The 13,146-nt window shown below is 30.5% G+C and overlaps 3 protein-coding genes across 3 annotated transcripts; 2 read left to right on the top strand and 1 right to left on the bottom strand.

Annotated features, from left to right (window-relative positions):
* Positions 1-1,743: 1,743 nt before the first annotated feature.
* On the top strand, positions 1,744-3,213 carry LOC115034828. The gene is made up of 2 exons (XM_029492298.1): positions 1,744-2,902; positions 2,959-3,213. The coding sequence occupies exons 1-2, from the start codon at positions 2,289-2,291 to the stop codon at positions 3,083-3,085; spliced, it is 741 nt and encodes a 246-aa protein (XP_029348158.1). The 5' UTR covers positions 1,744-2,288; the 3' UTR covers positions 3,086-3,213.
* A 2,376-nt stretch (positions 3,214-5,589) lies between these two features.
* On the top strand, positions 5,590-7,877 carry LOC103310476 (protein ANTAGONIST OF LIKE HETEROCHROMATIN PROTEIN 1-like). Its single transcript, XM_008188894.1, has 3 exons — positions 5,590-5,598; positions 5,812-5,915; positions 6,968-7,877. The coding sequence occupies exons 1-3, from the start codon at positions 5,590-5,592 to the stop codon at positions 7,875-7,877; spliced, it is 1,023 nt and encodes a 340-aa protein (XP_008187116.1).
* Positions 7,878-8,002: 125 nt separating this feature from the next.
* LOC100574500 (transcription factor Adf-1-like) lies at positions 8,003-10,897 on the bottom strand. Its single transcript, XM_003240672.4, has 3 exons — positions 10,460-10,897; positions 9,997-10,147; positions 8,003-8,673 (listed from the first exon to the last, which is right to left on the bottom strand). Exons 1-3 carry the CDS (start codon positions 10,785-10,787, stop codon positions 8,064-8,066), a joined length of 1,089 nt encoding a protein of 362 aa, XP_003240720.2. The 5' UTR covers positions 10,788-10,897; the 3' UTR covers positions 8,003-8,063.
* Between the last annotated feature and the right edge of the window lie 2,249 nt (positions 10,898-13,146).

The following is a 13,146-nucleotide window of genomic DNA, read 5'->3' on the forward strand; positions in this document are numbered from 1 at the left end:
TTTGACCCTATTGTTGGTAAAGGATAAAGACAACTCTCATTATGTGTATATATCGAACTTTTCCCTGTCTCATTCGCGCGCAGAAAACTAGGCATACAGAGAGAGTTGTGTTCTGTAAGAGATGTTTTACGTCATTCGATAGTCGAAGTTTGAAATTCAAGTTAGGTGGTCAAGCAGGACTGGAGCAGCATAAGCTGATTTGTGGGGGACACAAACCGATACGGCCGGACATGCCAAAAGAGGGGGATTGCCTTGAATTCAAGTTATGGAAAAATACGGTTAGACACCCATTTGTTATATATGCAGATTTTGAATCTTTGTTGGAAAAAACTGATGAGAGTATGGGGAAAAACACGAAAATAATTCAAAAACATGAGGCGATGAGCTATGGATATTTGGTGAAGGCGAATGCGAACGTACCGGTGGAACTTTTGGAGGAGTACGAGATACCGACAGGACCGGTATTATACAGAGGAGACAAGGACCGTAAGGACGTGGCGAGGCACTTTGTAGAAGCGATAGTTGAAGTGAGCCGAAAAATCGAAAACTTGATGAAGACGAATATACCTTTGACTATGACTAAAAACCAAGAAAAAACACATCAAGTGTGTACCGAATGTAATCTGTGTAAAATATATTAGTAGTACCTTCACTGTTCGCTTTATCGATACATTCAGGTTCATGGCATCGAGTTTATCGTCTCTGGCTAAAAACTTAATAACACCAGGCCTTGAGAACTTCCGTGAGACAGCGAAACATTTTATCGTCGGAGATATGCCACTCGTAACGCGGAAGGGAGTATACCCGTATGAGTACACTGATAGTTGGAACAAGTTGAACGATAAGGTATTACCACGAAAGAGAGATTTTTATAGTACATTGACTGAGTCGGGGATTAAGGAGTCAGAATTTGAACACGCAAAGGAGGTCTGGGACCACTTTGGGTGTAATAAGACGTTGGGTGAATATTCCGATTTATATTTGAAAATCTATGTGTTGCTGTTGGCGGATGTTTTCGAAAACTTCCGTGATCTATGTATGTCAACATACAATTTAGACGCAGCACACTATTTCACCGCACCCGGATTAAGTTTTGACGCTATGTTGAAGTTTACAGGTCAAAAGTTGGCGTTGTTATCTGATTACAATATGTTATTGATGTTTGAGAATGGTCAGTATATTATTATTTGTATTTTTAAAATATGCATAAAATAATAATCTTATATATATATTTTTAATAGGTATTCGTGGTGGATTGGTGCAGGCGTGTATGCGGTACGCGAAGGCGAACAATGTGAAGGCACCGGGTTATGACAAGACTAAGGATAAATCGTGGATTATATATCAGGATTGTAAGAATATATTTAATTTATTTTTTCAAACTTTTTAATCTTCTTTATACTTTATAGGTAACAACTTGTACGGGTGGGCAATGTCAGAGTACATGCCGTACGGTGGGTTTAACTGGGTTGAACCCAGTTTAGATGGATTGAGTGAGATGAAGGCGAAATCTGATAAAGGACGAGTGTATGAGATAGATGTAACATATCTACAACATTTACATGATAAACATAATGACCTCCCTTTCCTGCCGCAAAATAGTATACCGCGTGGATCTAAAGTACGGAAACTGATGACAACGTTTGATAAGAAGAAAAATTACATCATTTATTACAGAAACCTACAGCAGGCTATAGAGAACGGTTTAATAGTTGAAAAGGTAAATATTTATATTTTATAAGATTTTAAACTATTTTTAACATTATTTTTTATATATAGGTACACAGAGTTTTGGAGTTTGATCAGTCGGATTGGTTGTCAAAATATATTAACCTGAACACAGAGATGAGGAAGAAGGCGAAGAATGAGTTTGAAAAAGATTTTTTTAAATTAATGAATAACGCAGTATTTGGTATGTTACTTTATTTAATTTAATTTAATTTAATTATTTTACTAACAGTTTTTTAATTTTCTAGGGAAAACTATGCAATCGAAAAGGAAGGAAATGAAGATGGAGTTAGTATCATGTGAGAGACGGTTACAAAGACTTATTAATAAAACGACATTTAAGCATACGACTAGGTATAGTGAAAACCTGAACGCGGTCGCACTGGAAAACAAGATCATTACTTTTGACAAACCTATATATATTGGTAAATATACTATAAATTTAAGTATTATACAATTATTATATTAACACATTTATTTTTATATAGGATTTGCAGTACTTGACATTTCCAAGACGATGATGTACGATTATCATTATAATGTTATGAAGAAACATTATAATGATAATATCGAGCTTATGTATACTGACACAGGTAAATATATTTAAACTAACCTCTTGTATGTACGTTGTAAATAATATATTAATTATTATTTCAGATTCATTGATATACTTTATTAAAACTGACGACTTTTATAAAGACTTACTTAACAACCCTAACTTGTTGAATAGAGTAGACACATCTGACTTGTCTCCTATTCATCCGTGCTACACCACAGTGAGGAGGAAGGTACCTGGATACTTCTCCGATGAAGTTAATGGGCATATTATTACGGATTTCTGTGGGTTGAGGGCTAAATCATATGCTTTTAAAATGTATGCTGGAGAAGAGGACGAGAAGAAAGATAAAGAAGATAGAGTGGGAGGAGAGAAAATAAAGGCAAAAGGAATACGGTCTCATGTGGTTAAAAACCATATGACGTTTGAAGATCACAAGAAGTGTTTGTTTGGAGAAGCTGGAGTGGAGGCATATCAAGAGAATGTATCAATCAGATCGTTCAAACACCAAATTATGACTATAAAAACTAAAAAGTTAACGTACAATAATTACGATGATAAGCGAGTGGTATTGCTCGATAAAATCCATACCTTAGCTCATGGACATTACAGTATAGAGTAAGTTATTAAGACTAACTACTTTTCAAATTATTTTACTTTTAATTTTTTTATAGGGAAGATGAACCTGGAGAAACTATGGAGTGGTCGGAACTTGATTTTGAGGTTGATGGCGAAGGACGTAAATGGTCAGATTTTGATAAAAGTTTTATGATAGAGTTTCTTAAGTACAATACTAAATAATCCTATCAGTTCTTTTTAAAATATTATATATATTCAACTTGTAAATAGCACTGTATATATATATTACTAGAATAATTTGTATTTACGTTGTAAGCATGTAATTGAGAAATTATTAAGAATGATTAATGCAAAAGCCATATAGGTATATATATATATATATATATATATATATATATATATATTTAATTATATTTTTATTTGTTTATTGTACAGTTTTTTTTTTCCTATATAAATATATTAGATAGGAATCGTTGTGTTTAATTTAAACATATATAAAAAAAAAAAGCAATGTTAACGTATAATATTATGTTTATTAAATATAATGTATACAATCACTTTTTTTTTTTTTACGAATTATTTATATACCATTTTCTTATAGCAAATACTTTATAGAATGTACATTGTTTTGGATTAAATTCCATATGAAAAATACAACAAGGTAGAGTCTCATCATCACATATTTGATCTAAACGTGGACATCCAAGGTCTTCGATGTTGGTGAGTGTGACGTGAGGTATAAATTCTGTAAGAAGCTGTTTTTTCTGCTCCCCTTTGACGTAAATGCATGAGAACTTTAAAGAGTTCAATATTCTATTTAGTTCTTCATACTCGATATCACCATATTCTATAGTAAGTTTATGATAGTTATGTTCTAACCACTTGTTAGTTTTACGAGATTTGTTGTCCTGCTTGCATTTAGAATTTTTAAAAATCCAATGCTGGCTCGCCCATGTTTCTGTGTCGACTATAGATAATTCTTTAATAAAATATGTATTGTTTGCTCCAAGAACGCATTGCATGTCTGCGATGGCCGACGACATAATTTCAGGTTTATTAAATGTATATAAAAATTACTAGTAATATATATTACACAATATTTTATAAGACAGAAATATTTTAACACTGACATAGGACTACTAAACACGACGGTGTATACAGCTCGACTGAAATTATTTTTCAATACCGCATACCAAAATGTAAAATTAAGTTTTCTTAATATTTTTGCCTTCCAGGATTATCAAACGTGAATTTAAATCTGAAATATATGTTCCATGATTCGGTAATGAATTTTCATCAAATATTCCAGTTATACGATTTATTTCAGCTTTTAATTGGGCAACGTCGAGTCCCCGGATAGCGATTGCTGTACTAGTTTCAGCACAGTCATTAAATAGCTGCGACATACGATTTTCACAATTTAATAAAGACTTATTACTTGATTGAATATTATTTTCAAGCAATTGTACCTTATCACATAGATTAACAATATTACTTTTCAAAGTATCGATTTCTTTCTGTTGGAGTTTCACATCGTTTAGAATTATTTTGTTACTTGACTGAATATCTGATATAATTCTTTTAGTATCACTCGCTTGAGAACTACCGAACACGTTCATAGTTATAAAACGACTGATATTATTTTTTAACGTCGCGTGTATTTATCCAACTATTATGTGTATTATCAAATCCTAACCACTTGACATACATTTGATTCTGTTTTTTACGTATAATTTTTTCAATTAAATATTCGTTTGGGAAATTGGTCTTGTATATTTCTTCAGAGTAAAAACAACCTGCAATAGGTTTGCCCATATAATCTTGTAATTGATAAGTAACGGGTAATGTTTTATTTATTTTGATAATCTCGAATATTTCCGTAGACCAGTTTGGTAGATAACCTTTTGTAAATACGCCTTTTTGTGTACTGATACGAACGTTATCGCCAACTTTGAATTTGATTTTTACAGTATTAATTTCACGATGTTTTATTACCACCGAAGCGGGGTTGGAATCTGCTTGTATCGGTGTCATTCCTATAGTCCTATGTCGTGAATTATTGTATTCATGGAGCAACTTTGGTAAAATTGAAACCCATTCGTGTGACCCACGTGCAGTGAACTCCTTATACATTCTCCCCTTCAAAGAACGATTAAGCCTTTCCACTATACTCGCTTTTAGAATACTGAAAGTTGAATATTTGTGTATGCCATACTTGGTCATCAAAGCGTCAAAAGTGGTGTTGTAAAATTCTTTTCCGTTATCGAGTTGTAAAAGTTTTGGTGAGCGATCAAGTAATATTGTAGACATTGCACTAGTAACTTCTTTACCTGTCTTAGACTTTAACGGTATTGCCCAAGAAAATTTTGTAAAACAATCAATCACAACCAGGATGTATTTGTAACCACCATTTATCTTTGAATATGGTATCATTTCAACCAAGTCGGCTTGCCATAAATCATTTTTCCCATATACGTTAACTCTACGCCTAGTGAAATTTTTCCTTACTGGTCAGGCTTTAAGGTACGGTTTCCAAGCTGCGACTAGTCGTTGCGGCTGGCCGCAACGATTTAGCTGAACGACTGATCGTTGCGTGTGTATTGGTTTCCTACAATACGACTGAATGCTGCGGCTGGCATTTATTTTCAGTTTAGCTCGATATTCCAATGTGCACACACGTACCTATTTTTTTTAATTTGTCGTTTTAATTTTACAAATCACTAAAAATGGAACAAGTAATTATAAATAATAATAAAATTATCATACATTTATTACAAGAGGAGGAGGAGGAAGAAAAAATAATGTATACATCAATTACATACAGGAAGCCAATAAGTAATCTATTTAAAACAAGAGAAAAAGAAGGGTTCTTTAAAGTTTTAATAAATAACCACTTAAAAGAAAATAAAAATAAATTTCGCGAATTTTTTCGGTTAAATTATGATCAGTTTCATTTTATATTAGCATTAGTAAAAAATGATATAACATTACCTGCATCAAACAGAATAAAAAATCCAATTTCGCCCGATGAGAAATTAGCTGTTACTTTAAGGTAAATACGTATTTTTCTATTAATCAATAATAATTATGACATAATTCTTTAGCTACCTATAGATTTTTTTAAATGTGTGTTTTTCAATGTTAATTTGACACATTTTGGAGAAAAAAATTTTAAAAAAGGTGGGTAAGTCACTCTGCTGTACAGTAGATTACAATTGGTTCACTGTAATGGAACTGAAATCGTTTTTCTTGGTTTTAATATGAAATTTCGTCCAAATTTCAATTTAAAATGTCTGTAAAGTGTAAACAATAATTGTGTGAATATATTTTTTAGATTTCTTGGTTACAACATCAACTCTTTATGAGAATCTTTGTTTTAAATTTTTAATCGTTAGTTATGAAAACTGAACATTTTATAATGTTTTAATAAATTACAGTAACTTATAATTTTCTAGATTTTGATATATTTTGTCAAAATTCGAACTTTAAATGTTTATAATAACAAATTGTGCCGATGTATTTTTTATATTTTTTCACTGCTATTGTAACAATATATCAGGAGCCTTTTATTAAATTTTCACGCTTTTTCCCAACAAATAAAATGTCATGTACAATATACCGTAGGTACACTACGGTCATTTGTTTTAGAGTTCACCAAAAACCAAAATCGATTTTCTCGAAAACAGATTTTAAGTAAAAATTCCCGTTTTTCCTTAATTTTTCTTTTGTTTTTCAAGGCGCTTTTGAAAACTACTGGGAAATATTTACTTTTGACCCACCAAAGTACCAACTAGATTCACTTTCCTATCAAAAAAGATATTGTTGAAGAAAATCGAAGCATTTTTACTGTCCTAAAAGATGATGACAGACACAACAAATAATTAAAAAATAATAAAAAAATATAGTAAAAAAACAAAAAAAACACACATCATTGTAGAATCTATATATTAATCGCTCCGCACAGAATCTTAAATGTATAGGTAGCTAAACTAGAACTATGCCATAATTATTTATATAATTATAATGAATATTATATCAGTGGCGTTTCAAAAAAATGTCTACAAGATCGTATCAAATTTTAATTTTTTTTGTAATATTCTGCAGATATCTTGCTACTGGGGAATCATTTCGGTCACTTTCTTTTGCGTTCAGAATTTCACATAGTTACATTAGTATTATCGTAAAAGATACACTTTCGACGTTAAAAAAACACCTAATGCCAATTTTTCTACCCGATTTATCAACTATCGACTTAAATAAAAAAGCATCAGAGTTTTGGACTAAATGGAATTTTCCAAACTGCGTTCTAGCGATAGATGGAAAACACGTTCGAATTAGATGTCCAGAAAAAACAGGGTCGCTATTTTTTAACTATAAAGATTACTTCTCTATTGTAATGTTAGCAATGGTCGACGCCAACTATAAATTTATTGCCATTGATGTTGGATCATTTGGCAGAGAAGGAGACAGTGGCATATTTTTAAAATCTACTATGGGTCAACAGATACTGGATGGATCATTTGGTTTTCCAGAAAAAAAACAATTACCTGGATCTGATAAAGTATTACCTCACGTTATAGTAGGAGATGAAGCTTTTAGACTCCACCCTAATATTATGAAACCATATACTCGACAATCTGCAAGACACGATAAATCAAAGGCAGTTTTTAATTATAGATTGAGTCGTGCTAGGAGGGTGACGGAAAACGCATTCGGATTGTTAAGCCAGGTATTCCGTGTATTTTATCAGCCCATTAACAATGATCCAGTGACGTGTGATGATCTTATTGTAGTTGCTTGTTGTTTACATAATTTACTACGAGATTCATATTTAGAAGAAAATGGACAAGCATTTTTTGATGAGCGTGATTCAAGTACAACACTACAAACAAACAACCTAATACCAATAACAAGAGGAGGTGGTTTTACAAATGCAGAAGGTTTTTTAGTTCGAGATTCTTTTAAGGATTTTTTTTGTAATGAAGGATCTGTGTCATGGCAGGAAGACAAATAACATAAAATGTGTAGTAACTTCTTTAAATACTCACCTTGTATTTTTAATAGTTTTTATAAACAATATGTGTAATTCCTTTAAACCTTTTTAAAACAATATAATAATTAAAAAATTAAAAATAATACTTTTGGCTTTAAAAATAACATTTGTACTTTTGTTATAAAACAATATTAAAAAAAATTAAAATTATTGTTGATTTGAAAAATTATTTCCATATACAAATGGTGCAAATCCTTGTGAGTTTGATGACAAACTTTGACACGATGATGTAGAACTTGAATGGGCTATGTTGTAATCATATTCTGAAACAGTGGTAGTTGAAAATGCCCCTGGAGTAGGTATATAAGGATTAATCAAATACTTTTCTTCGAGTTCAGATACGGTTTTTAAAATTTGAAGTCTTGCCTCGCTTGTGCCTTTAGGGGGTAGTTTTTTCACCATAGCCGCTATACTTTGGAAAAATAAATCGGTTTCGTCATTGTTGGTCACTTTATTTAAAATCGTTTCATTTTGTTTCTGTAAATTTTGAATAATAACAGCTCTTTCCGATTGCTGTTTTGAAAAATCTTTTTTGTTGTACTTTGATTTAAATTTTTTATTTGGTTTTTGAAACTCGTTAAAATTTGAGTCAATAGTGGATTTTTCAGTAGTATTATCTCCTTCAAATAACTCACTACTTTCTTCACTTAAGAAACACATTGAAGAATCATTCGCATTTGTTATATCATTTGCATTATCATAAATTATTGTTGTATCATTTGTTGTTGTATCATTTGGATTAACATTTGTTGTTGTACTGAAATATTTAATATATTTAATAATAATTGGTTAGTAATTCTCAGTGTTTTTTAAAACAATCGGGAAAACAAAAATAAATGAAAAATTGTTTAGTAACCTTGGTTTTTTTTCTAAAAATGTCAATAAAAAATTATTCGTTCAGTCAAAAAGCTTTAAAATGTAATGCAAGATTTTATTATACCTAGCTATCTAAAAATATTAACGACACATATAGGCACGATTATTTTTATAAGCATTTATAGTTCATTTTTGATAAAACCACAAAAATCAATTTGTAGATTAAAATGTATAAAATACTAGCTGAACCCTTGCACTTCGGAAGAGTATGGTAACAAACGTTGTGATACGAGATTTTTATATATTAGATTAAATTTGTATAGCTAAGGCTTGAAAATTCAATACAGGTCATTCATACAAGTAGTTCATACTTTTACTTTTTAAAATTGGTATGCAAATCAATGTTTTTTTAAAAATGAATTTATTCTGGTAAGACGTTTATTAATTTTCGTCCTGCTTACTATAGCCGACGACAGTTGAAGTTTGATACATTTTTTTTAAAGTAATAATTATGAGGGCAATGGGGGGGGGCTTCATCCCGTTAGCCCCCCCTCTGCGGACGCCACTGCAGGGGTATAACTCGGAGCAAAATCATATGTTTTTAATTTTCACTCCATAACTGCATGTTATCAAGTGATAGCGTTATAACGTTATTTTTAAAAAATTTTCGAAAAGTGTCTTCAAAAAAAATTTAATTGAAGAACAAAAATTACTACTAAGTATATTTAAAATATGAATAGTAAAATAAGAGTAATTTGTTAAGTATTTGACACACCTCAATAGTATTGTACATAAAAAAAAAAGTATTGTTTTTTGAGTAATGTGACAAATAAAAATGAATTTCGAATTTATATAATTGTTAATTTTAAATATTTATAACAATTTATTATAGGTAAGTCTAATATTTATTAAGTTATTTAAGTTTTAGTCACATATGTGTAAGTTGGGGCAAGGTGGTCCATGCTACACAAGGATAAAATTAGTAGATTGTACATAGAAAAATTAATCCAAAATGCACCAATAACTATTTAATTTATATTTTTTTGTTCCAATATTTAATTTTAAGTAATTATATATGTATAATATATGGTTGGCTTGATTATATTTAGTTACCAACCTATTAATTTTATTTTTATATATTTATTATTTTTTCTTTAAAGAAATGGTTGGGCACCTAGGCTTATAGGCACCTAATTTGTATAAATATTAATTGTGTTAATTTTAGTAAACAATTTAAAGTATTGTTTTTGGTAGAAGTACTTACTTTCTTTCATATTCTACGTTATTTAGGAATGTTAAATTGTCAGCCAAAGCCCATTTCTTTTTTGATAATGCTGACGACCCAGTCCCAAGTTTTTTTTTATTTCTCATGTACGTATCACGTATATTTCGCCAACGTTTTTTGCAGTCTTCAGCTATAAATTATAATACATAAGTGTTAATGGCTAAGTATTAGTTGTAAATAACTAATAAGTAATGTTCATAAATCATAAGGAAAGGAATGTTACATTTATGCTTTAAAAAACACTTTTAAAATGTGTATTTATATTATATAGCCGCGAGGCTGAGGTCCATGTAATATTTTTTTTCTGATTCCAATATAATAAAGTGAATAATTCTAGTTAAAATGTTTTACTGTATTCTATTTGTGTTAAATAAAGTTAAAGCTACAAAAATTTCTTATTATTAATATTAATTTGTTTATTCTTATAATATGTTGTACTTACTACATTGCCCAACAACGGAAGAAATATTATTCCAAATAACATCTTTGACATTAATATCTTTATGATTCTCGTGCGAACTGTCATATAACACACTGTTTTTACTAACTTCTTCAACTAACAGCTCATCCTCAATATTAGAGAATAGAGTTTTCGTCGTTTTCGATATTTTCGACATTTTATGATTGAAAAAATTTTGGTAAAAAAATATATAAGTAATAAATTCGTTTAGAATAAAATCGCAATGCGGCGCACGCAATACACTGCTTCCAAGGCAGTACGATCGTTGAACGCAACGACTATTGTCGACACGCTGACGTCGGTCGCACATTGGAAACCACAATTAGGCATTTATTTATAGACCAGTCAATTACGCAATCGTTGCGGCTGGTCGTTGCGGCTGGCCGCAACGACTAGTCGCAGCTTGGAAACCGTACCTTAAGACGGCGACGACTCGCACGGCTGATGATATAAATTGCCTTGGAATGAATAGCGACGGGACTGGTGCAATGCAGCTTCGGAGAGAATTACTACTCAGATCGAATGGCGGTGAGTATTATAATATATTATAACGTAGGATTTCGGTGAAAATTCGCCTGGAAAGTGAAATACACGAGTTTCGAGACGACGTTTTCGAAAATATGGTGAGGACATGTTATATATATGCATATAATATAAATGTGCGAGTGCAGTTTGAATAATTTCAACGTATGAAATGATAATAATAAAAATGAAAAGTGTGTTTCGATCGCAGCTGCGTGTACCTATCTCCAATGTCAGTATAGTACCCCATCCCCAAGGAAATATCACACTTAAAATTGGGGTAATTTGATTTTTTTTTTTTCAACTCTATAGCTTGATACTTTATATGTAGTTAATACACATCTGAACCCACTATAACGTCTATATTATTATAATTATTAAATTTGGAAAATCTAAATAATTCATTATTCCAGGCATGAAATGATTGTGCAAACACTAGAATAATGCTACCTATAAATTATACTATGATAGCATCTTCACTTAGTAATATTATAAGTAGGTACATAATTATCTTATACAGACTATACTACAATAAGCAGTAAAATGTTTATTTTGTTCATGGAATAAATTTAAAAATCTATTTTATTATTATTATACCATTCTGAGTTTGTGATCTTCGTAAATACCCCATAGCATTAGATTATGCTGTAACTATACTAAAATAAATAAAAGCCAAAAGAAAATTAAAAATATAAACATTCATTTTCTCAAACCTAGTTGATAAATATTCCGGAAGTTTTGCTTGGCTATAATTAATTAATAGTAAATAACTAGTCTTACAAGTAAATTTTAAATTACTAACGAGTATACGATATACATTTTAAAAATAAATTAAATCTAAAATGCATACTAGTTAAAAACATTGTACTTATAAAACAATATACTTATTTACAAACTTTTTTTATTTGGCACTCTGTTAGTCGACACACATATTTCCATTTTATTGGCTGCGTTTTTCAATTAAATAATATTATTATATTAGGCAATATCTAATAACCATAAACAATAATTATTTGTCCAATTTTCTAATAATTTAAAATTGTTCTCCTTGTTTGTGTTTTGTATATTACATTTGTTAATATTGAAATTGGTGTTTGACACTGATACATTTGTGTCAAGTAATCAAATTAACCTACAAATTTAGAAAATGGGTTGTATTACTTCTTAGTTTTTACTACATTGACACATTTGTTAAACAAAACATTTGACTTATTTGCGAATACTTATAATGTTGTTAAGCAGATATTTAGACAGCAGTTCTTCAAAACTATGTACATGTCTGAAATCTCGGTAAAATATATAATATATGTGATCTATACTGACAAAAGCGATCTACCTCAATATAATATTGAGTTATATAATCAATAACTCGATATTTGTGGGGCTCACTAAATAAAATAATACATTAGTGTCAATGTGTCATCGTAACGAAAAGAGAAAAAAAGACTGAATGGACCTTTCAATGGGTATCCAAACAAAGAGGAGGGGTACCTATTGACATAGCATCAACTGTGAATAATAGCTATCAGTGACAGGCGCATACAATAATATTATAGTTAAATAACGGGCATCGCCCATTTGCGCCAAACAAAATTAATTCGGTTTGGGTACAGCCCATTTGCGCCAAAATAAAAAAGGTATGTTTTTTCAGGCAGCTAATTTGCGCCAAATTTACCTGTGTAAACATTTTAAATTAACGACTTGGATAATTCCAATTATATTTTAAAGACGTCGTATCTATAACGTATACTTAAGTTATTTTTATAAGTCTATGGATTTTAAATTTTGTATATTATTGCGTCGAAAGATAAACTAACAAGTTTTATATCAGTTTTATTAAGGTGTACGATATTATCGTACTATGTTATCGGATATATACTATATAGGTATCGTTATTCGTCAAAAGAACGATCGCAGTGTGATTTCATCAGTGCATCATTGTACAGTTACATTATACTAAATAATATTCTCGAATTTATTAATTATTTGAATAATCAATTATAAGAATGGAGTATACAATCATAACAAGCACACGAGGGAAGAAAATGGTTGTTGAAAGTGGACATAACTATAAGTATATTTTAGCGTATACGTCTTCTAAAAATGTTGAACGGTGGCGTTGTTCAAATAAAATATGTCCAGCAAAA

The sequence above is a fragment of the Acyrthosiphon pisum genome, unplaced genomic scaffold, assembly GCF_005508785.2.
Source record: "Acyrthosiphon pisum isolate AL4f unplaced genomic scaffold, pea_aphid_22Mar2018_4r6ur Scaffold_21189;HRSCAF=23259, whole genome shotgun sequence".
NCBI classification, from domain to species: domain Eukaryota; kingdom Metazoa; phylum Arthropoda; class Insecta; order Hemiptera; family Aphididae; genus Acyrthosiphon; species Acyrthosiphon pisum.

Bases quoted from the DNA above. Each gene is read 5' to 3' on its own strand.
- LOC115034828 (XM_029492298.1), top strand. From the start codon at position 2,289: ATGATAATATCGAGCTTATGTATACTGACACAGGTAAATATATTTAAA. The intron at 2,903-2,958 runs GTAAGTTATTAA...ATTTTTTTATAG, and splicing joins CATGGACATTACAGTATAGA to GGAAGATGAACCTGGAGAAA.
- LOC100574500 (XM_003240672.4), bottom strand. From the start codon at position 10,787: ATGTGCGACCGACGTCAGCGTGTCGACAATAGTCGTTGCGTTCAACGA. The intron at 10,148-10,459 runs GTAAGTACAACA...TATAATTTATAG, and splicing joins TTCCGTTGTTGGGCAATGTA to CTGAAGACTGCAAAAAACGT. The intron at 8,674-9,996 runs GTAAGTACTTCT...TAAATATTTCAG, and splicing joins AACGTAGAATATGAAAGAAA to TACAACAACAAATGTTAATC.
- LOC103310476 (XM_008188894.1), top strand. The intron at 5,916-6,967 runs GTAAATACGTAT...AATATTCTGCAG, and splicing joins AAATTAGCTGTTACTTTAAG to ATATCTTGCTACTGGGGAAT.